Genomic DNA, 24,160 nt, shown 5'->3' with positions numbered 1-24,160 from the left:
CATCTTCATATATGACTACAGACCGTTTAACAAAGGGATTAAGTTCAAAAACATTATCAAAACATGTAGCTTTGCTGGGACTTAGAAATATCTAAGTCAGAAACTCCTAAATGAGATTTTTTTTTTTTGATATCTTGGTCATGAGAGGAAAAGCTGCATTAATGTGAAAAACTCCATGACATGACTTTTGATATTTTTTGTTATGACATGTATAACCGCACTAGCGTGAAAAACCTCATGACAAATATATGCTAATAAATGTTAAACCCACTAAGTGGTAAAGATTTTATGATATTTTAATTTATCTTACCCTCATGGCTAAGTGTGAGATGTTGGTACGTGTGCGTGGTCATGGGCCCTTAAACGTGTCATGTTTCTCTCTCTTTATCTTCATTATATAGTTTAATAATTATCAATAAAACTGACCTTTTTAGAGAGAGAAGATGACATTATCCAATGGTAGAAAATAACTACCCAACTCCCAAGATTAGAGGGTCACGTCTCTCAGAGATTCTAGGAGGAAGCCGAGCGTTGGAGAACGGCCTCCTCTCATCCCTCTGTAAAAAGGGTTTTCATAGCCATAGAGAGATACAAAAAATCACAGAGTTCTCATTGTTCTGGTAAAGCCTGATTTTTATAATCCCTAATCTCACAACACTGCCATCAATTCTTGGGAGTTTATGAGTCCCTCTCTTCTATCAAAAGTCCAACAGAAAGAAACCACCATTGTGTTGCTTGTATCTCCCTCTTTCCTTATTGGGTTCACTTTTTCCCTCAAATGCACCTCATTTGGTAATGGTTTTGGATTTCTCTTTGTTTTTAATTGGCAAATGCAGAAAAATTAGATGGAGAAAAATAAAATTATGATGAAAGAGACCATGCAAATCAAAGGAGAAAACCATCAAGGTGTTTGAAGAAAAGGACCCATTAAAACGAACTACCAAAATCATAAATGGGATAGAAAGAGAAAATCCCTGAAATTTAGAGAGAAAAATAATTTGATAGTCAATAATGAAAAGTAAAAAATAGTCAAGATCGATTACCAGCTTAGCCTTGTAAGCATTGAGATTTCAATTTTTATTGGCGCAGTTGGAGTGAAACAGGAGGGATCTTGAGAGAGAGAATGTTCTTGAGAGAGAGGGGCACTCATGTGAGTTCTCTCTTTAATGGGTAGAGAGAGAGGGATGCTTTGTGCGTGAAAATTGTTTTATGTATGTGTTAGGGTATTATTTTTTTAAAAAAAAATTAATGGTTTAAATATTTTATTTTTAAAATTATTATTTTTAATTTTTATAATTTATTTTTTGACATATTGATGATTTCTATATTAGAGAGTATATATTTTTAAAAATAAATCTTGTACTATGCTTCCATGGAACTTTTTTAATTTGAAATTTTAGGAACCAGCTAAGAATCAATAAATAATTATACGCTAAATTTCTTTTTGAAATTTGAGGTTTCTGACGCTTATATCTCACCTTCTAAAACTTGAAAAGTCTCTATCAATCATTAGCTATCTATATATTTTTTAAGTGCATAGAATGTGCAATTATAAACTTTTATAAGGAAGTTAATACATGGGGTTGAAGAGATTATATCCCCACGTGGGGTCCTAAAATTAATTCTACGGAGGGTTTAACCTGAGAGAGTAAACAGACAATATACTCCTTAGAGAATATAATATCTTTTCAGTTCTAAAAATTAAAAGGTGTGAATGGCATAAGTTTGTAACTTTAAACAACACCGCATTATGAGATCAGTTTTGGTCTCAACAGTTTATCTCCAAAATACAATTTCAAAAGAGAGTTTGGTTTGTATAAGGTTGCAACCTTAACCAATCAAATTAGGATCTCCAAATTTTATCATAAATATAATTTTGATATAAAAAATTACTAGGATGGCTTGAGAAGCTATTTTGATTTTTAATTATAAAATCTTTAACTCCTTCAAATCAAATAGATCTATAAACACTAAAAAATCTTTAAATGGATGATTTAGATAAGTATAAAGTTTCTATAAGGTATAGGCTTTATAAAAACAAAATAAACCGTTGCCTCAATTTCTCATCTAGAAAGCACTTTCGTAATAAAAAATCTTTATGATGGCTCTAAAATTAATTTTCAATACCGACAATGAAATTTGAAACTAAAAAAATAGTACAAATCTGGCGGATCTATGAACACTCATTTTTAGGGTGAAATTGATGGTCTAGATGATTTGTTGCAATATAAAACGTTTTTAGAATTTAAAATGCTAATGGTTTTGCACAACCATAATGTTCAAATGGAGATGATCGATTTAAAGGTTTTTCAACACTTAGAATTGTAATTTTTGATGAGTTATAAGGTGGGGTTTACTTATTTTAATAGGGCCGCAACTCAATCAAACCATTTTCCTTTATATAATGAGTTGCAAGATAGGATTTTTAAGTTTTTGTTTTTCATATTCATACATCTCAAAGATTATCAATTAGAGGTTTTTCCAACAACTCGACAATCTTTCATGATGGATTATCAATTAGAGGTTTTTCCAACAACTCGACAATCTTTCATGATGGATTTTTAATTAGAGGTTTTTCCAACAACTCGACAATCTTTCATGATGGATTTTTGATGTGCACCTTAATTTACATTTTTAAGGTTGCAACTCGATATAAAACTTTTCCAAAAGGGCACCCATTTCTACAACTCTTATGGAAACCTGTCCTTATTTGAAATGCAGGGTCTGGTGTAGCATAGGTAACAAAACCCCTCTCCATAACCGTCAACCAGAGGGAGGGAGCGTCTCTTAAAGTAAATAGTAGGCCTTTTTGGGGCTAATGTGATTTGTTGAAGCAGAGATGGCGAATGTTGAGTTGTTGTTGTATCAGATGTTTGAGAGGGAAAATTGGCTGCTATCTCAGCTTGAGCAGCAGCAGAAACTGTTCGCTCAAGCTATGGCATCCTCTCTGTATCTCAAGGGGATCGAGCCACCTTCTTGGCTCGGTAATGGTGAATTATCGTCAACCGCTGATAAAGATCCAAAAGGTATTTCCATCTTCAATTTTTCTTCGTCTCTTGGAGCTTTCTCTTTCTGTTTTCGAGTTTTTCATGGTGGGTGGGTTCTCGTGTTACGGCTTTGTATGGTTGGAGAAATGTGGGTTATGAGCATTTCTATTTGGTTTTCTCCAGGGACATTCTTGGGGAATTTTGGCTGGATTCATTGCTTCTGAACGTTTTTACGGTTTCTGGGAATTGTTTGGGATCATGGGTATTCGGTTTTTTTTATTATTATTATTCTTGAGACACCTCAATATTTAAAAGTTTTCAAAATTGATTGGGTCTTTCAAATTTTCTGAAATCTTCATGGGTTTTGGACCCTCTTTTATGTTTTCTAAGGTTTCATTGGGGCTTGATGCATTTCTCGGATTTTTGCTATTAATTGCCAGAATTTATAAGCTTTTCGTGATAGGAATCATTATTTTGTTTAATTTTTCTATATTCTCTGTTGTTGCTTGAATTTTCTAGGCTATCGGGGAAATCTTGTATTTTAAGGATTTGGAGAAAAATAATTCTATGATGTTTTCATTTTAAATGCTTTTCTTCATTCTCATGGCAATCTTTTTCTTTTCTTTTTAATTTATTATCGTACAAGGAGAAGAAAAATTTATCAAATGATTTTGCATTGGAAAGCCCAATTTATTGAGGAAACTTAGGATTTTATTTAGCCATATGCAACCTTGATTTCCTTGTGGTTCTGAATTTCCTTTTCCACATTGAAGTTTTGGAATTGTGGCTTCTGCTTTAAATGCTGCTATAAACCATGGAACAAAGAAAATTTTGTTTGTCAACTTGATTTATTCCATTGTCTAGTTGTTCAATGCCCTTAATTACCTTATTCTTCCTACGTTGTATCTAACCTGGATATTTGTGTTGTCGAATTGATTTAACAATAAAATTCCATTTCCTAGATCAAGCAATTGAAAGCTAGATTTTTACTTGACCTGTTGCTGTTAATTTATTTCGTTAAAAAAATTGCACTCTCTCCCTCTCTCATATTCTGTACTTTTATGTATCCAGTTTGCTCTTTTTGCATTTCATTAAAAATTGATGCTCTTTTTCTTAGGTCCCTGTTCTTTCATGTAAAAGCAGATGTTGGCGACTGATATGTTTATTTATTTGTTGTTAGAGAAAGACTATTGTAATATAGCATAAAATAATCCTAGATAAACTAGTATGTTGAAACTGTTTCTAATCCATTTGTACTGATTCCATGTTCCCCTCAAATGCGTAGCTTTATGATATATCATGTTTAGTTGTGCAAAAACCGCATTTTCATTCTCTCCTTTATGTTAAAGCCTTTTGGAGCCTTTATTATTTTAGCAACTCTTCTTAATCGGCCAAAGAATTGTTTCTCTTTTTTGTTGGAGTGTTGGATAATTTGGAAACTCAGTTAATATGTTTTTTCCCTTTTCTGATTATTCTGAAAATTTGTGACAGAGTTAAAGAAGGAACATCTGATACCAGGCCTTCTTTTCGCACCTCCAAGGCCCAATGTGTTCTTTCCATCCATGAACCATTATGCCTATCAAAGCAGGCCATTCAGCATGGTAGCCAGAAAAGAAAGTGAGAATTTACAAGAACTCTCAAGAAATGGTCCTGAAAATTCCAGAAATTCTCCTTTGGGGGTCTTGAAAGACCCAAAATTTTACAGTTGTATTATACCTGAAACCTCACTGGGAAGAATCACAAGGTCTAGATCAAGGCAGCGAGCCTTGGGGATTAGAAACAGTGTGCAAGCTAAATCCAAGAATCGAACCAGCGTGGTTTCTACAGGTATAGCAGGACACACTGGTAGGATGACTCGGCATAGATCAGATCTGCAGAAGAAAGAATGCCAGAATAAAATAGCAAGTTTAGCAGCAACAGAAAACCAATTGGTCATTCAATCACCAGAACTTGAACAGGGGGTCTCACGTTCACCTGATGTGAGTAACTCTCTGAAATCTCTCTGAAATCTAAACGGAAGACCCATGATGATTGTTCTATTAGTGCTGATCATGGAACAAACTTTGAGGTAATGAAACAAATTGGATGCGGAGCTCCACTTTCTAGGCCTGAACTGAAGAATGAACCAGAGCTTCAAGCCCAAGGAGAAGAGGTTTCTAGGAGGAATCTATCCAACCCAAGTGAATCAATTGTCTGTAGACAGGATTACCTAGTTGAACCTAAACAATTAGTATTTGATGACTTGGGGGAATGCAGTTTGAACCAGGTTGGCAGTCAATCAGAGGGCAGGAAGCAAGAGATTAAGCGTGAGGCTTCAATCACATCCAGTGTCAATAACACTTCAAGCACTGGAAAAGAAATCAATTCTTCTAGTAAGGCCAAGGATGAAGCAAAATCTAAGGTTCCAAAACCAGTAGATTGCAGAAATTCATGTGAGTCTGGGCATGAGCTGAAGAAAAATTCAAACGTTCAAGTTAATGGGGTAGAGGCTTTGTGGATGAATATATCAAACCCAAACGAACCAACTTGTCATAGTCCAGACTCCTCAATTGAATCTAAACAACTGCCTTGTGCTGACTTGCAAGATTGCAGTTTAAACAAGAATGGGTCTTTCTCAGAGGGCAGTGAACCTGATATTTTGCATCTGGGAACTCCAAACAGGAAGGTTTCAGAAGAGATGCAGACAATTGGACTACAAAAAGCGGAAATCCTGGGGGTTCCTCAGAAAGAACAGTTTGAAGCATTGTCCAAAACTGTTGAAGTCCAAGGAGCCCTGTCCGTTGATCTTCCTGCCTCATTGGTGGATCAAAAGGTATTTGAGTCCAAGAAGAAAGCATCTTGCAATTTTCAAACTTTTGTTACTGCTCCATCAGATCTTCCATTTGAGGCTTCAGTTACATCGGAGAACATTCCAAATGGTAGAAAGAGAAGTTGTTCTGCAGCTTCTGCTATTTCTCAGAGATCAAAACGTGAAGTTCCAAAACCAGGGGATTTTGTAACTTTGCATTCTGGGTCAGAAATGAAGGAAGAAGATGTCGTTCAAGACAAAGGAGATGCTGTTAGTAGGAATTTATTTACTCTAAATGAAGCAACTGGGCATAGACCTGATTCCTTGGTTCAGCAAGAACAACTGGTATATGAGGGCTTGGAAGCTTCTGGTTTGAACAGGGCAAGCTCTTTTTCAGAAGGCTGGGAGAAAGGGTGTTCGAATGCGGGATCTCTGAAGAGGAAATTTTCAGAAGTGGATCAAATGATTGGATTAGAGAGAACTGAAACCATGGGGTCTTCAGAAAAAGTTCATACTGAATTGTTACCCGAATCTGTTGGAGTCAAAGGGGTCCTGTCCTTGAATGTTGCTGCCAAATCAGAAGAGGGAAAAGTATCGGAAACACTGAAGAGAACTTCTTGTTCTGCTCAAATTTTAGTAGACAATGAAGCATCATGGCCTCAGTATAAGAGGAGGAAGAGAGAAAAAGATCAAACTAAGGGCTTAATCACTTCACCAAGATTGACAAGGTGTTCAAGGAAAGTATATTCACAGTAGCAGTCAGCTTGCTTGAACTTTTCAGCTGAAGCTGTAAGTCTTTTCTTTATTTCTTTCTTTTTTTTCTTTTATTCTTTCTTTTTATATTTGTTTTGGTTTTCTTTTCCTGTGTATTTTGTTTTTATATTTTTAAATCTTGGATTTATGTTTTTGCAATACGACTCAATGTTTCTTGTTTTATTCTTTCTTTTGGGATTTTGAATTAGATTTTCTTCCATTTTATGGTTGAACTTGCCAAGCTATGTTTTTGATAGCTCTTTTTTCCGGAGTTGAATGAATTTGGTGCACTAGGGATTGTTTTTATATTTTTAAATCTTGGATTTATGTTTTTGCAATACGACTCAATGTTTCTTGTTTTATTCTTTCTTTTGGGATTTTGAATTAGATTTTCTTCCATTTTATGGTTGAACTTGCCAAGCTATGTTTTTGATAGCTCTTTTTTCCGGAGTTGAATGAATTTGGTGCACTAGGGACTATGTAGGACTTTTTCCTCTAAATGATCCTTTTATAGTTTACTAGTGATATATTACTTGCTTAAGGCTCTTCTAAAGATTAAAGAAAAAAAAAATTGCATATTTTCTACAATCCTTTATCTCATTGTAGTTCGGTTGTTTGGAACATATGTAGGCCATTTATGTGCTATGCATGTGGAATGGATTTTTTCTTCTCTTTGACTTTGACTAAAGTTAAGCCAAAAAAGTTAATGATTTCATAGGACATATACCCTTGGCTAAACAGTTATATAGATATCCATGATTTTTGCAGTGCTTTTTATTTGTCTTGTTATCATGGATTTTGTCAAAGGAGACAAAATTATAACCCAGAGGAATAGGCAAAAGCCATGTTGGGAACAATGGATGGAGATGGTGGGGGGAAGGACCCTCCAGTAAAGGACATGGTGCAATGGTGGGCCCTACTCGCAACATCTCCAGTCATCATTTCATTGTACTTTCCTTACATAAACCTGTGAAAGAGCACACACTGGTACACAAAATTATCTTATATATAACAACTTTAAGGTGTTATATCTGTCCAGGAGAGCGACTTGGAGGAAAGGAGTTCCCCACTGTGTGAAAGTAGTTCCCTTGATGCTGATGAAGCCATACCAGAGCTTGACAGGTTGAGCTTTGTGATGCCCTTGGAAAATGGAGAGTTTGAAATGCCAAACTCTAAAAGAGCCCGATTTAGTTCTATCAAGCTGCATAATTCTAGCAGCTTCCTTACGCCATTGCCTACATCTCATACACCAGAGATTAATCAGTCCTTACCTAATGGGCTTCTGGAACACATGTATTTAAGAAATGGATATGGCCACTTGTACAAGTATGAAGATCATGTTCACAAAACTGATGAGGTCATGCTAGAGAGTAAACTATATGCAGTAAGGTCCATGTCATTGGGTAGGTCTGATCCTTATGATATTCCATCTTTAAGTTCACGATTTGGGTGGAATGTCAAGAGCCCTGCTTCTTCCACTCCTTCAGATGGAAGAATTTCTAGTAAATTATTTTCTATGTTCATGGATAAAAGCTCAGAAAGAGTAGTTGGTATGAAACCTTCTACGTGTTTTAGAATTGAAGAAGAAACCAGTACTGGTAAACGAGATGTTCAGGTTGTTGAGGATTTGGAAGAAACCCATAAAGGGATTCAGTCAAGGGAGAGAAAGGCTCCAAGTAATCGTGAACCGCTTCAAGATATTACATCAATATCTTGTAATTATCCAATTTTGGACCCAGCAGCGAAGTGTTCAAACAGATTTAGTATGGCCACTGTTTATGGGGAATTTAACTTTGTTGGGAATCAAATGAATGAGAACCAAGAGCTCAGGGAAGGTTCTGACAGTAAAAAAAAACCTCCATAGCAGACAAGGAGAACCAAAATCCTATGCAACATAGACATAGCACAAGGAAGTCCTCAAGCATCTTGAATAATGAATCTGGCATGTCAAAATTGGAACTTGTGCAAGTGAAGAAATAGGAAGTGAGATTTTACAAGAAAATCCCAGTAAGCGTAACAATATTGTATCAAGTATCTCCTCGTTTATTCCACTTGTCCGGCAAAAGCAACAAGCACCTGCAATTTTGACAGGTAATTTGATTTCTTTTTGAGTTTGATGAATGGGGTAGTTGATTTCTTTTCTGGAATATAATTACATTTTTTTTGTAGCCTTGGTGATTTCATTTTGTTAAGTTTTGTACCTAGACTCTGCTTGCAACTGGTTAACAATGTTATTCCATCATTTTAGTTACCCCTTCACTTAGTTTTGGACAATAGTCTTGGAAGAGGTTCTTGGTACCCTTTTTTTTTTCCCTTTCTTTTTTATTTTATTTTATTGTAAAACAGGCTTGAAAAGTGGCATTTTAAAGATGGACAAGGCTTATATAAGATGTCAACCTTATACTGTAGAAATAAGTTTCACCTCAAAGATCCACCCGAGAAGGTTTTTCCGATGCCAAGAAACCCTAAAATTGATCATCTCGATCTTGAGATGTATGGTATTGAAAAAATGATTTTATAAAAATAGAAAATAGTGTAACTTGTAACACATTAGCTAGGCCATCCATTTTCAAAAAATTTAAATGTTTATAAATCTGCTCCATCTGCACCATTTTTGGATGTTTAAATTTCATATTTGGGGGTGAAAATAGATTTTTAGGCCATCATAAGAGTTTTCAGCACTGAAATTATATCTTTTAGGAAGATTTAGAGGTGCACATTACTTTGATTTTTTAAGGTTTCACCTTATACAAACCGTACCCTTTAAGGATCCTCTTTTTTCTTTTGGAAAGAGCCCCTTTAAAGATTCCCCTTATGCTGTAAGGGCAGCATTGGGAAAATAGGGAAGTTTTGGATTTACTCATTTACTGTACATCTTCCCTTTCCCAAATACTCGATACTTCTTCAGCAAAACTTGGTGTCACTAGAGAAGGGTTTGGATTTAAATTATTCAAGGATTATTACTAAATAACGGAAATGATTACAGTAAAGTCAATAATTTTAATGACTGATAGATGAAACCTGAAGAAATTGTTGTTGGCAGGGGATTATCAGAAGATAACAGTAAATCACAAACTTAGTCGTTTGCTTTGAGGATATTGTTGTGAAATTTTCTTTTCTTAAGTTTTTTAATTATCAAGTTTAAATTTTATTAGTAAAATAAATTTATTGTGAAATTTTCTTTTCTTAATTTTTTTATCCATCAAGTTTAAATTTTATTAGTAAAATAAAATTATTGTGAACTTATGCTTCTCATTTGCCTTTGTCATTACTCAGCCCATTTACGTCAAGTTGAATGCTAATTAGTTAAGACTAGAATGAGGCTCTCATATGTGTGTTTGATGAAGTTCGAGAACTAGGAATGGAGCTTGGGCTTGAGTGGTTAGTAGTTGATGTTAGCAAGCTACATCTCATGTTCAATTCTTATTGCTGAATGCATGAAAAAAATGAAATTAGAGTACTAGAAAACTGAAATGCTATACAAAGTACTCCTTTGATTAACACAAGAAGAAGCAAAGAAACAAAAATACTCTATGAGAAAGACAGAGGAAAAAGAAACAAAGCATAGATGAAACGGTTTGAATGATAAATGCTAATGCGAAAGAAGGATATCCTTGCCTCAACCAACCCTTGGTTTTATGTCTGAAGTGGGTTTATTATCAGGCAAGAGGGACATTAAAGTAAAGGCTCTAGAGACCGCTAAGGCTGAAAAACGGTTGGAAGAACGGAAGGTGAATGAGCGTAAATTGAGGAAAGAAGCTGCTAAACAAGAAAGGGCAAAGATTGAGCAGGAGAACCAGAAAATAAAGGAGGAGAAACTGAAGAAGCTAGAGGAGGATAGAAAGAGAAGGGAAGCTGAAGCAGCTGCCAAAAAACGGCAGAGAGAAGAAGATGAAACGAAAGAAAAAGAGAGAAAGTGGAAGTGCATTGAAGATGCACAGAGGCAAAGGAGAGAACTTGAAGAGAGGTTGCGGTTAGAAAAAGAGGAGAAAGAGCAAAAAAGCAAAGCTATGGTATGTCTTTTATTCTTTTCAGAAAGGAAACCAAAAGCGGTTTTATATTCCAAAGTTTCTGTAATAAATGTTATTTTGGTAAAAATCTTTTCGTAATAATTTTGTCGTTATTTACTTATCGAAAATAATAATGTTGTGATGGAAATACTTTGTCTTGTGTAGAAAGAGAAGGAATGCAAAAGAAAGGAATTGGCTACAGGGGCAAAGAAGCGACAGAGAATGGAAACGGAAAGAAAAATGACCGCTCGCAAGAAGAGGGAACTGGAAAGTAAGGGTAGAAAGACTTCAAACGTAGACAGCAGACCTACAAGTAGTGTATCTGGGAATCTCAAGTCTTTCCATAAGCTGCCTTGTATCGGAGAGGTGACATATTGTTGTCAAAATCAAAACCAAAACCAAAACTGTGAATATTACCTTATGAAGCCTTAACTAATGCTGTGACCCCTAATGCTTAATGTATTAGCTATGTTTGTGAAATAATTCTTTCCCGTGCTTGAAAATTGAAATTCTGTTGTCTGTAAAAATATCATTAAGGTACTAATATCATATAATTTTGTTTCATTTCTCTACTGATAAATTGTGAGATTTTGTTTGAGGCATATGGCTTATGTAAAAGGACATTTTAACTATCAGTTTTGATGAAGTTTAAGACTACTAAGTTGTGTAAGTTGTGATATCTGCCAATCATCTCTGTACCATTAGCTGGTTGGAAATTTCTTAGTTTGCCCAATTCATGACTTGGCATATTTCTAAGGTAGTATTGCAAAATTAATTTCAGACAAACTGAATATATACTTCTCTTGGTAGGCAACTCTGGGAACGCGTGTATTGATTGGCTTGCTCATTTCTGTCCAGGTTGCAACTAATTTAAACAGTTTAGGGACTACGAATAAGGATGACATTTTTGCCAAAGAAGAAATTTATGTTTCCCCCTCATATGAGATCACACCGTTCTAAGACTCGGAAGAAGAAAATGAAGAAGAAGAAGAAGAAGACACTTATCCAAGGAAACATAGACCCTCTTGGGCGAGGTAGAGCATCAATATCTTTTTTTTCTTTCTTTTTTTTTTATCTTTTTTTTTTTTTTGGATTTTATGTAGTTGGGTGTTTGGTAGCAGCTCTAGCAGTCTCTGGGTATGGGTTTTCCCATGACTCTGAGCTTGGGGTCTTCTTGGACTTCCAATTTCATCTAGTGGTATTAGTTTATGTCCAGCTATTGACTCCAATATGGCAGCCCCAAAAAGAGAGTGGCTTTAACCGTGAGTGGCCTAGCATCCAAAAGTGCCAGAATTGAATGGTTAGACATCCTTTTGAGTCTGGCTTGCGGGTCTTCTCGGCACCGGTCTTGAACAAAATGAAGCCGGCCTGCACATGGACGGTCAAGAAAGCAATGGAGTCAGTCCCAATGGGACCAGTCTTATCTTTGGTCCATTGTGTTGGCTCAACGGGCCGCCACCTTTTGCAAGTTTATTTGAGATTCTTGGTATATTATACATAGGACCCGGTTTCTATGCGGTCAAGCCCGCATATGTAGAAATGCGAGCCTCTTAATAAATCTATTTTTGAGATGGGTTTTAGGACTTAGTTTTTAAGGGCATGTAATCTCTAATAAAGATCATGAATATGAAAAAATAAATAAATTTTAAAAACTAGAAATAACAATTCTAGTAAGAAAACATTTGGACCGTTAGTTTCCATTATTTTAAGATGGAACACCTACTTGCATCCATATTTAAGATGGATGCTTTACACTTTCTGCACCGCATATGTAGAAATGCGGTCCAGCCTGCATGAAACAATTTTCCTTATACACAGTACAAAATCGCATTTAGGATAGGAGGATAAGGACATATGGCATTCAACTAAACTGAAACCATATGGAGATATAAGACATTAGGGTAGGGTACCTATTGAAAGGACCTCACTAAGTGGGAGATTAGGGTAATGTACCTCCTAATCCAATTCAATCTTTATCCCTCAATATAATAAATAGCTTCTTTGGATATTTGATTTGAAATATATAAGAAGAATTCTAATTGTAAAGGAAACTCTTCTTTGAAGGATTATTATCTCCTATTTCTAGGATAACAATCTTCATTGGAAACCTAATCTTTCATTACCAAGTTTGAGGGATTCGGTTTTTTGGGAAATAAATTTATTTATATATGCTTTTACCATTGTAGTCCCGGTAACATTGACATGCTTAACACCTGCCTCTTGCTAGTATGTATTGCTTTGGGTATGGTATTTGGTGTCCATATTGATTTGAGAATGTTACCCTGGTATGGCAGGAAAGAGAATGTGAATCTGATGGTTTTCAAACAGCAGAATACAGACCCAGATGAAATCTTTCTTCGTGCGAAATGTGGCGATTTGAGTGAAGGTAGTTTCTGCATTCCTTTTAATTGCCTAATGAAGAAATCTGCTGTTTGTTGTATCAGGGAATTGTTTGGTGAAAGTATATTATAACCCAAATGGACTATGAGTTACTATGGTAAACACGTAATCCATTATGCATCACCATGATGGACTTTGATCGAGAGAGAGTGGTGCACATCAGAAAAGGAAGTAGGCCAAAGTTGGGTCCCTCTCTTATCATCACCATCCATCATTGCGCTGTGCGGTGATGGCCCCAATGACTACGGTTTTCTTTTGTTTTTTGTAGTACATTACTTTCTTATGTATGTGCAGTTTGTCATGGTTCTATTCAAGTGGCCATAGGAGTCAACTGGTGAATGTTTTCTTTTCCATCTGTAGTTGATGGGGGTCGTCGGAGTAGCACATGGAGTGAATTCAGTGATCATGATGAAGATGGTGATTACCGAGCAGAACATAGAGCAATTATAATAGTTATTGATGCAAGTTCAAAATCTTCTATATATAAAGCATGACTTGATTCGTGCCGAACATGGCATTGCTTAATAGCTTCGAGAGGTTCAGCAAGTGGTTCGCATATAGCGGTGGTTGTGGTTCGAGTATAGCAGAGGATGTTTATATTTTATATTTACATTACCAAAATTGTTGAAGTTTATGCTTCATCCTGGGCAAATTAATTTACTCCATTTGGTTAACCCAATATTAAGAGTATCTTTTTTACCTTAAATATTATTGAAACAACCTCATTAATCACTTTCAAGGTTTCGTTCCTGAAAACTGCGTAACATGAGCATACACTAGTGTTAAATAAACCACAAATTCTAAAATGGATCCTAAATTTAAATAAAAAAATCTTTAAAAAGAGTTTTCTACATAAGTGTATATACAATGTCCCAGTCACTATCTCATCAATTTCCTCCTCCAAATAAACTCGGCGTTACAGTGAGCTTTAAATAGTTAGTATTAGCACAAAAAAAAGTAAGTTTATTCTCTTTTAATTACCATTAAAATCATGTAAAATACAATATTTTATCAATTTATAGTTTCTTAAAAGGAAGTTTTGAAAAAATAAATTTGAATTTAATAATAAATTAAATCTATCTCAAGTAAGTTTTATTTTACATATTATTCCCAATTCTTTGATTCTCTGTAGAAAAACATGTCATCTTCATTCAAATTTATAAATATACTTTCTACCGTACTTATTTAAGTTGATCTACTACGTCCAATGCACGTCATCCATTAGTTATTATTATAATTATATTATTAAGCATAGTTTAGGGGTGGGCACATATCGCAATAATAAAGGCAGACCCTCTTCATAGAGTGGTTGCTGGGTACATGACCTCTAAATGAAGTGGTTCAGGGCAATGTATCAAAGCCCGTATCAATTGGGTGGATCATTCACCATAAATCCACGTAGGAATCGTAGGATCGATGATTTGGATTGGATTTGGTTTGGTCTAGTCCAAATCAATGGTCCAAAAAATATCATCATCATCTCATTATCATCATCATAGCTTTTTTTTCAATTAATTGGAGTTGGTTACACGAATCTTGATCTGCCATTCTATTAAATTTAAAGTCATATCCTCAGTGAGGCCATAAGTCCTCATTTTTTTTGGACTATTTCCAACTACATCTTTTTAAGCTTACTCATTGTCTTTTTCAATCTTTCAACTTGAACTAACTCGCAACTCCTAACAGGTGTTGTACTAAGTCGATGCCACATATAATCAGTCCACCTAAGTCTACTCTCTATCATCTTCGCCTATTGGTTCCACGCCTCAACTTTCCCGAATGGATTCATTTCGGATTTTATCCCGTCTTGTCTTCTATCTAAGCATCCTCATATCTGCTACACTCATTTTAGGGGTATATTGTTTTTTATTCACTCAACATTTTACATCATAAAACAAAGCTGGTCTAACAGCTGCCTTATAGAACTTTGCCCTTCAGCTTCATTGGTATGTAGCGATTGCATAAAATTCCAGTTGCACATCTCTACTTCGCCTACCCAACTCTAAATCTATGTGCAACATCTTCCTCAATATCTATATTTTCCTAGAATATCGACCCAAGGTATCAAAAGTACGGTCTTTTTTAATACTTCATAGCCATCAATCTTAACTACTTTCTTGTCCCCACTCCTATTACTACTAAACTTGCATTTCATATACTTTGTCTTAGTCTTGCTAATTTTAAAACCTTTGGATTCTAGAGCATCCCTTCAAAGTTCTAATTTTATATTGACGTCGTTTCGGGTCTCATCAATCAAAGCAATGTCATCTGCGAACAACATGCATCACGGTACCTCATCCATTTAAACTTTCCCTTAACCTATCCCATGCCCAGGTAAAAGGTCTAAGCTGTGTTAGGTAGGCAGCCAATGTAAGATTTTATCAAAACTCATCATGAATCCAAAAAATATCAAAAAATAAAAATAAAATAAAAATTATAATAGAGGTTTATAGGGTGGGGATTTAGAAGGGGCCCAAAAAAAATTAAATACTAGACCAAGATCTATATCATTTTAGAACTGGTTCGGTCCCTATTGATTCTCGTTCGAATTGGCAATCTGGATAAAAAAAAATTTGGGTTTAAAAAGGTATACTCTCTCTCTCTCTCTTTTGTTTTTTTGAATAGTTGCAGGCTCACAAGTTAAACAATGGCCGAACGCCGCTAGAATAAAAGTAGAGCTTATTTTCGATGTGTTTGTAGAGTACATGAACTATAAATAAAGTAACTCATGGCATCTATCACACTTCCTATAACTCTCTCCTTTTCCTCCTTTTTTTTTTTTTTTACTTCTGCGTATAAATTATTATTTAGCGAAAAATTAAATTGGGGCGCTAATATATCTACCCATATTTTACTAAGATGCTTTAGTTTAGAGAGAGGCTATTTCTCTCTCCTTTTCCTCTTTATTTTTTTACTTCTGCATATAAAATATTATTTAGCAAAAAATTAAATTGGGGTGCTAATATCTCTACCCACATTTTACTAAGATGCTTTAGTTTAGAGATTCTTCAAAAATTTCTATTAGAGATTATTGGAATTCTTTGATATTGGAGAGACATTTTAGGAAGTTTGTAGGAGAGAAATAGATAAACTTTCAAATTTGGTTACCATCCCTCTAAACTCATCCTCCTTCGTTAAAGGGTTTCTCTCGTTTTTTTTTTTGTCTTTTTATGTATAAATACATGGATGTGTGCATATTCTAATTCATTTTTGGAGTCACTCCCCCTATGTTTAGAAATTCAATTAATATAAATAGAGAAAATTACAGAAAACATTTCTTCCCCTTGCGCATTTGTACTTTCTAGGCATCCTCCACCCAACACTTTTGATACCAATATTTTTTTGAAATTAGTTATTATGAATTTCATTCACCCATGAACGATTACAAGGAAGTTCAAGAAGAAAAGGATGTAATCACCAATGAATGTTGGTGCACACCACCCAATGCTAGAGCATCAACTTCTATATTAGCCTGCCTAAAACGATGAGATAACTCAAAAAAACCACTACTTAAAATGAAAAAGATTTCATCGAAAATGCTGCATAATCTCCAAGGTAGCTTCATTTTTCCTTTTGTCCAAGCAATGACATTGCTTGAATCACCTTCAATCATCTTTTGGCCCTCAAGGTTCATTATTATCTTTAAACTCTCTAAAAGAGCTCTTGCCTCAGCTTCATTCACCATTGGATGTCCACATGGTCCCGACTAGGTGAATTTGTAATTACCCATATGATCTGTAATGGTATCATCATAACCTGCTGTCTGTCATTATTAAGATTAGCAACTTCAGATGGGTTCTAAAAAATATGTGATTTTGGGATAAACTTACAATCCTTGTTTATTGAAAATCATTCAGTTGTTGTTGCTAAGGTGTTGGACTTTAAAACTTTAATCTCACTTTGCATCCCTTCAAATGTTCTTCTATTTCTCTCTTTCCAAATATTCCAAATAATGCTCACCCATAAAGCTCTCCCTAGCACGGTGCCAACTTCCGACATACCAGGGTTCATCCATTGAGAGAGGATCAACTCTCAGGATATTTTGATTCAACAACTTTCTACACCAATCCCACATGCTTAAAGTGAAAGGACAATGTAAAAGAATATAGTCCACACTTTCACTATCCCTCAAACATAACCTATAAGCATTGACGATTATGAAACCTCTTTTACGAAGGTTATTCATAGTAAGCAGCTTTTTTTGAAGAGCTACCCACAAAAATAATAGAACCTTCAGTGGCACCTACAAATTCCAAATTCTTGCGAAACTACGATTAATCACTCTGTGATTCTCCTCATGCAGCAGTCGATAGACAGACTTAACTAAAAAATCCCTTGAAGCTGTGAGTTCTCACACCAATCGATCATCTTTATTTGGAAAATAGAAAAAATTATGCAACAGATTCATAAGTAATTGGAACTCATGAAAGAAAGAGTTTGAAACACTCTTGTACCAGCAAACAATATTCCAAGAAGAGTTAGTAACATCAACTCCCCTGAGATCTTTCACTGAGGCCAATGGATTGTCAACTTTGGAGAAGACCTCAAGGAAAGAATCTCAAAGAACAAGGTCTCCCAGCCACTTATCAAACCAGAACAAGGTGTGATCTCCCTTTCCAACCACTTTGTGACAATGACTAAGGTATAATGAAAGGCACGCATCAATTCTTTTCCAAATACTTGAAAAACCAACATTAGATCTTGGACTTTTAATGTGGCCAGTCAATACATCTACTCCATATTTTTCTTTCAATACCTCTCCCCATAAGCTATCTTGCTGATTTTGAAAGTGCCACCACCACTTAGTCAATAGGCTAGTGTTCATCAATTTGAGCTTTTAACTCCTATACCCCCATCTCTCTTGGAAGTGCATAAATTTTCCCAATTCACGAGTTTCAGTTTTTTTCTCATTCCTACATTGCCCTATAAAAAAGATCTCATAATGTTTTCCAAAGTCTTCACCACCTACTTTGGCATTATGAAAATAGATATAAAATAGATGGGCAAGTTGGATAAAGTAGAGTTGATAAGAGTAAATCTTCCTTCAAACAACAACACTTTAGATTTCCATAGATCTAGTTTCTTATTAAATCTTTCAACAATAGGATCCCAAATAGTTGTCAATTGGTTTCTTCCTAATAAAGGAATACCCAAATATTTGCAAGGAAACTTGTCAACCCCACATCCAATAATTTCTGTCAAAGATGCCACCTCATTCTTTGAAACTCCAATCCCAATCAAATTTGCCTTTTTTAAATTCACTTTGAGACCCGTTGTTATTTCCATATACTTTAAGAACACCCACAAATTCCTTACTTCTTGTTCCTCTGGCCTACAAAAGATAATAGTATATGCATATTGTACGTAAAAGATTGTTAGTCTACCAACATTAAATCCAAAAATAAGGCATCTATTCATCACAAAGTTCAACATAGTACTAAAATTTTATGTCATAATAGTATATAAGTATGAGGACAAAGGATTTTCTTGTTGAATGTTTTTTTATGCTTTAAAATAACCACAAGATTTTCCGTTGAAAATGATAGAGAAATGAGTTGACTTCAGACATACCTGGATCCATACTCTCCAACGTGATCTAAAACCCATCTTCCCTAAGATTTCAGGTAGGACATGTCAATCTACTTTATCATAAGCCTTTTCAAAATCTATTTTACATAGAAGGCTAGTTTTTGCTCTTTCAATATTGAGTGTATGCATTCTTGTGCCATTAAGATATTGTTCATAATATGTAAGTCTTTGATGAAAGTAAACTGAAGACCTTTCACAACCAAATGCAATACTTTTGTCAATCTATTTGTCACAATCTTTGCAACAATTATATAGACACCCCCCAATAGGCTAATAGGTTTTATGTCTTTTACACTCTCTACAACAGATGTTTTGGGAATTAAAGCAATAAAGGTAGAATTTATTGTTGTCGAAATTTTACCTCTGTGATAAAATTCATCCATGAGTAGAAAAAAATCCTCATTTAGAAGCTCCCAAAAGGTTTGAAAAAAGGTTAAAAGAAAACCATCTGGCCCCTGTGCCTTATCCCTCTCTAAGGAGAAAACAACGCATTTTATTTCATCTACTTCAAAAGGCCTTTCCAGCCATAAAGTCCTTTCTGAAGGCAATCTATCGAATATGACATTCTCAAGACTAAAATGATTTATTCTTTCCCTTGTAAAAGCTTTCTTGAAATGGTTAATTAAACTTATTTCAATACTACCTGGTTCAGTAAGCTCCACATCTCTCATTTTAATTTACTAATGGAGTTACATTTTTTTCTAACATTAGCAATAGCATGAAAGAATTTAGTGTTTCTGTCTCATTTTTTTTACCATTTTACTCTAGATTTTTTCCTCCAATATACTTCTTCCAAGTTCATAAGGTCATGCGAGGAAGCAATAAAGTTGTTTCTCTCTCTTTTTTTTTGGTAACACTTATCCTTCCATAAATTGGATGTCATCAATCTATTCAATATTTTTTTTTGTAACTATAATTTTTGTCTCTAGGTTACCCCAAGATTCTTTTTTCCATTACAGATTTTCTTCTTTAACATTTTTAAATTTAATAGTAAATTGATGACCCACCCAACTTTTTATCTTGGTATTTTGCCAAAACTCTTCCACCAACTTAATAAAGTTTCTATCTAATAACCAAATTAGCTCCATTCTAACAGATGATGGGCCAAACTTCATACCCACCGAATTCAATAAGAGCGGGACATAATCGGAGGCAATTTTCACTACGGCTTTAACATAAAGATTTGGAAACTTATTAAGAAGGGATCTGGTCCCCAAGAACCTATCCAAGCGGGTAAAGGTAGGGTCTAAAAGAGCATGGTTTGACCAGGTGTAGGTAGATTTAATCAAAGGAATGTCCAAAAGTTCATTATTTTGAAATTAAACAAGCGCATACAAAAAGAGATCCTAGGATTAACTGAAGATTCACCAGGCCATCGAATCACATTGAAATCACCTCGAATACACCATGGCACATTAGCGAAATTCGTCACAGCATTTAGTTCATCAAAAAATTGTGCTCTTTTATTGGGACGGTTGGGACCGTATACATTTGTTAAACACCATTTAAAACCATCCACATGGCTAGAAAATAAAATGGAGATATGACTTTCATTTAAAACACAATCATCTTTTTTAATCACATTTGAGTCTCATATGACCCACAAACCACCTGATAAGCCATTAGAATCAAAACCCACAAAGTCCATTGGTCTCCTACTCCAAACTAACTTAGCAAACTGAAAATTCGGGGCCTCCATCTTTGATTCTTGTATAATCAAAATATCAAGCTTTTTTTGCCTAACCAAAAACAAGACATATTTTTTCCTTCTACTACTATTTAGGCCCCAAACGTTCCAATATAGTATTATCATTCTGAGACATAACCCCTAGTGTGTCTGGCGATCTTAGATGGACCAGCAGACACAGTACTTCAGGGTTCAGAAACGGTGTGAGTTCACCCAATAAGAAAGACCATGTCATAGTTTATAGAGTATACTAGATTGTCGAGCTCATTTTGCATTTGCCCTTTGTACTTTGATCTTTGAATTTTTCAACCTCCACTTTTGATACTACTATTAAACCAACACTATTTTCTTTACAATCAACCCCCAAGTAAAATAGTTAAAACTGCATCGGTCTAATAAAAATGTATCGGGTCATATTGTGCCGCTCTGCCACATAAATATATTGGATTGGCACCGGTTGAATATAAAGCTGGTCCGGCACAAAAAATTGCCATACCAACCATTCCAGCACAAAAAAGAGATCAGAGGAGATTAGAGAGAGAAAGTAGAAATGTGGCGACAAAATAAGGTATTTTGATTCCAAAAAGTGAACTTTTGTATTGGGGGGATACTTGCAAAAAAACCAATATTGGGGTTAAAAGTTTTGTATCAAAAATATTTGGGGGAGCATGGCTGGAAGGTACAAATTTAGGGGGTATCTATAACTTTTTCAAATAAATACTTAAAAAATTGGAGAATGAAAGAAAAAACGTTAATAAATAACGTTCATGCATCTCATAAGATCTTATATATGCTGCCTCTCTCAAGCTTTTGCATATAAAAAATCTCTAAAATCAGCTACATTGATTCTTTTATAAGTTCTTTCGTTGCCTGTCCACAGAAGCCAGAAGTTTATTTCAATTCTCTCTCTCTTTGTGTGTTCAAATAGGTGCACGTCACAAGTTAAATAATAATATATAATAGGTTATAATACAATAATATAGTGCACAAGTTGAATACTATATATGTTATGATTTTGTTATATAATATAGCTGCATAAGATATAAGATGGATATAGCGGTAAGATGGATATAGTGGCAATAAATCATGAGTTTCATAGTAGTAGCCGATATTTTAAAACCTGGATCTGAGGGGTGAATCATCGACCGCAAAGATAATGTTGGGATTTTGCTAATTTCAACTATCATTTTTACTTTCTCTACAGCTATTTTCTTTGCTTTAACGAAATATGATGCAATTAACAATCCCACTAACATATAGTTTAAATTTATAAGTATGTAGGGCATATGAACTTCCCAAACTTTTTGCATGTCTTTGACTCTAACAAACTTTGGATGCTAAACTTTGGAATAGCATCCTTCTATTGTGACAAGTTTTTATTTTCTTCTCCTTTTATTCTATGCTATAAATCTTTGGCTAAAAATCCAAAACTAGATAAAAGTTGATTAGCAAACTACCAAGCTTGATAATTAGATTTAATGAAAACAGTATGTTAGGGTATTGGAGGAGACTAAAGAGGTATATTAATTACAAGTGATTTTTTAATAGTACAATATTTTTTATTCATCTTATATTATTTTTTGTTTTGATTATATTGTATTATCTATTATTTAATGTCATTTTATTCTTTTCCCTGTTGTCGAAGCTAATTTAGAAATAGATAAAGATCGAAGAGAAATAACTAATTTATTTTTTTAGAAATTGATTTATGTTGTCATATTTTATAGTTTTAAATAACTAATCTCAAATTTCAGGCAGAGAGAAAAACGGGAGAGAATGATGGCATCTTTTGTAGAAAAAAGAAGAAAATCATGCCTAAATCTGAATTTATTGAAGAGTATACTGAAACTCTGAATTTGGAAAAAAGAAAAAAGTTTCAATGTTAATTATCTACGTATACGATTACGCTTTAGTAGGCTGCTTTGTCCCTTTCGAGCCTGTCTGGAGCATTGAAATAGTATTGAACAGATGGAGCATTGAAATAGCATTGAACAGAAAGGTGTTGTTTTTTTTATCATTTTTTTTTAAGAATATGCAGGTAAATAAAATGTATTTGAAATAAATTTCTAAACTAATACATGAGGTTGTGCTTAATTTTGTGTTAAAGAAGTATAACAGATAATTTATCATTTTGAGGTTGCTCTTAATTTTGTGTTAAAAAATGATAACAGATAGTTTATCATTTTAACCATTTTCATTCAAATGAGATAAGCCCATAACATTTTTTTTACTATTTAAAAAGGGTGCCAGCCCTAAACAATCAAAATAAATCACAGCTTCAAATAGTGTCGAGAAATGTGGTTTCAATACAGAAACTATTTGTGATAGGCTTAAAATATATTTTTATATTTTATTATAAAATTTAAAGCTTCAAGAATAGTGTAGATCATGCAGATCTATAAAAACTTGAAAATCTTGAAAATTGACGGCCACACAATGCGTTACATGATGCACTATTTCCAAAACTTTAAATCTATTTTTTTCTCCAATCCATGCATCTTGATATAGAGATGATCAATTTGATGATATTTGGGCATCAAAAAAACTTCTTCTAATGAAATTTTTGAGGTAGGCTCTAATTTGATTGTTTAAGCCTCTGCTCTATATATACGTTTTCCTTTAAAAAAAGTTTCATTCGGAAAAGAGTGTGAGGGATATCCATCAAAACATATAAAAATAACCTTTTACTATTTAAAAATGAGAAAATTACATAATATCCGTTATACTTTGCATTTTCATAGATTTACCAAATAGTTTCTGTTATTACATGTATGTCCGTTTTTTACCTTTTATACTGCAATTTTTTAAAAAATATGACTTTACCCTTTTTCAGATGTTGAACAACCGAATTGAAGGATTTTTCGGATGCTCAACATTCGAAAATAGGCCGAAAGTTTATGTTCCCATTCTTATTTTCGAGTGTTGAACATTTGAATTGAAGGGTTTTATTGTATTCCTTGTGAAAATAGTTTCGGATGTTGGACATCCGAAAAACCCTTCAATTATAATGTTCAACACCCGAAAATGGGAATGTGAGCTTTAAACCTTCGGCCTATTTTTGGATATTGAACATCTGAAAAACCCTCCAATTCGGTTATTCAACATCCGAAAAAGAGTAAAGTCGTCTTTTTAAGAAAATTACATTATAAAAGGTAAAAAACGGATATACATGTAATAACATAAACTATTTGGTACATCCGTAATAACGCAAAGTATAACAGATATGTATGTAATTTTTCTTTTAAAAAATGGTATGGATTATTCATCAAGACGCATGAAAATAACCACGAACTGTCCAACCATTTGGAAAGGGATATTCATCAAGGCGCATCAAAATAACCATGAACTGTCCAACCATGATGAAGAGAGGTTTTTTGGTTTTTATGCCATGGAAGATTAGGAGATGTCGAAGAATAGATCTCTTTGGGGAGCAGAATCATTGGATCTCTTCCAATTATGGGGATTCTTGTTATTAAAATCTCACCTTATATTCGCTTCGCACTCACTTCCGTATCAGCATAGATTTATCAGTTCTGATTAAGACACAATAAAACCCTACCAAAAGACACAATAAAACCCCAGTTGGGTTTGTAATATGTATTTTGGGTGTATCCGTAAATTGCATATATGTATCAGCATATATTTATCAGTTCTGATTGAGACAATAAAACCCTACCAGCATAGATTTATCAGTTGTGATTTAAGACACAATAAAGTCCTGGTTGGGTTTGTAATATGTATTTTGGGTGTATCCCTATATTACATATATCTTTTGTTGTGTTAAGTAAACAATTAGGTTTATCCATTGGGATTAACGTAGTAATTAAAATAATCTAATATGATGCAACATATGCGAAGCTCGTGGCAATTGCATCAACCAAACCACATTTGATGATGAGTATCAGATTTGAAAACCAAACCACATTTCTATCAAATATGGATGAGA

General features: G+C 34.4%; 1 protein-coding gene across 4 annotated transcripts; it reads left to right on the top strand.

The window, feature by feature from the left end:
• Positions 1 to 2,636: 2,636 nt before the first annotated feature.
• Positions 2,637 to 8,693, top strand: LOC18446695 (uncharacterized). 4 transcript variants are annotated; one of them, XR_016042804.1, is made up of 4 exons: positions 2,637 to 3,026; positions 4,479 to 6,564; positions 7,297 to 7,476; positions 7,568 to 8,693. XR_016042804.1 is itself a non-coding variant. In XM_011629675.3 (3 exons), exon 2 carries the CDS (start codon positions 5,059 to 5,061, stop codon positions 6,529 to 6,531), a length of 1,473 nt encoding a protein of 490 aa, XP_011627977.2. In that variant the 5' UTR covers positions 2,637 to 3,026; positions 4,479 to 5,058; the 3' UTR covers positions 6,532 to 6,564; positions 7,568 to 8,693. The 4 variants fall into 4 exon arrangements, 3 of the variants coding, with proteins under 3 accessions (XP_011627977.2, XP_088705874.1, XP_088705875.1); XM_011629675.3 differs by lacking the exon at positions 7,297 to 7,476; XM_088849748.1 differs by lacking the exon at positions 7,297 to 7,476 and having other exon boundaries at positions 7,551 to 7,630.
• The last annotated feature ends 15,467 nt before the right edge of the window (positions 8,694 to 24,160 follow it).

Source organism: Amborella trichopoda, chromosome 10, assembly GCF_054954075.1.
Source record: "Amborella trichopoda isolate Santa Cruz 75 chromosome 10, AtrichopodaSantaCruz75HAP2 v2.0, whole genome shotgun sequence".
Lineage (NCBI taxonomy): Eukaryota > Viridiplantae > Streptophyta > Magnoliopsida > Amborellales > Amborellaceae > Amborella > Amborella trichopoda.
This window is presented reverse-complemented; position numbering and strand designations above follow the sequence as displayed.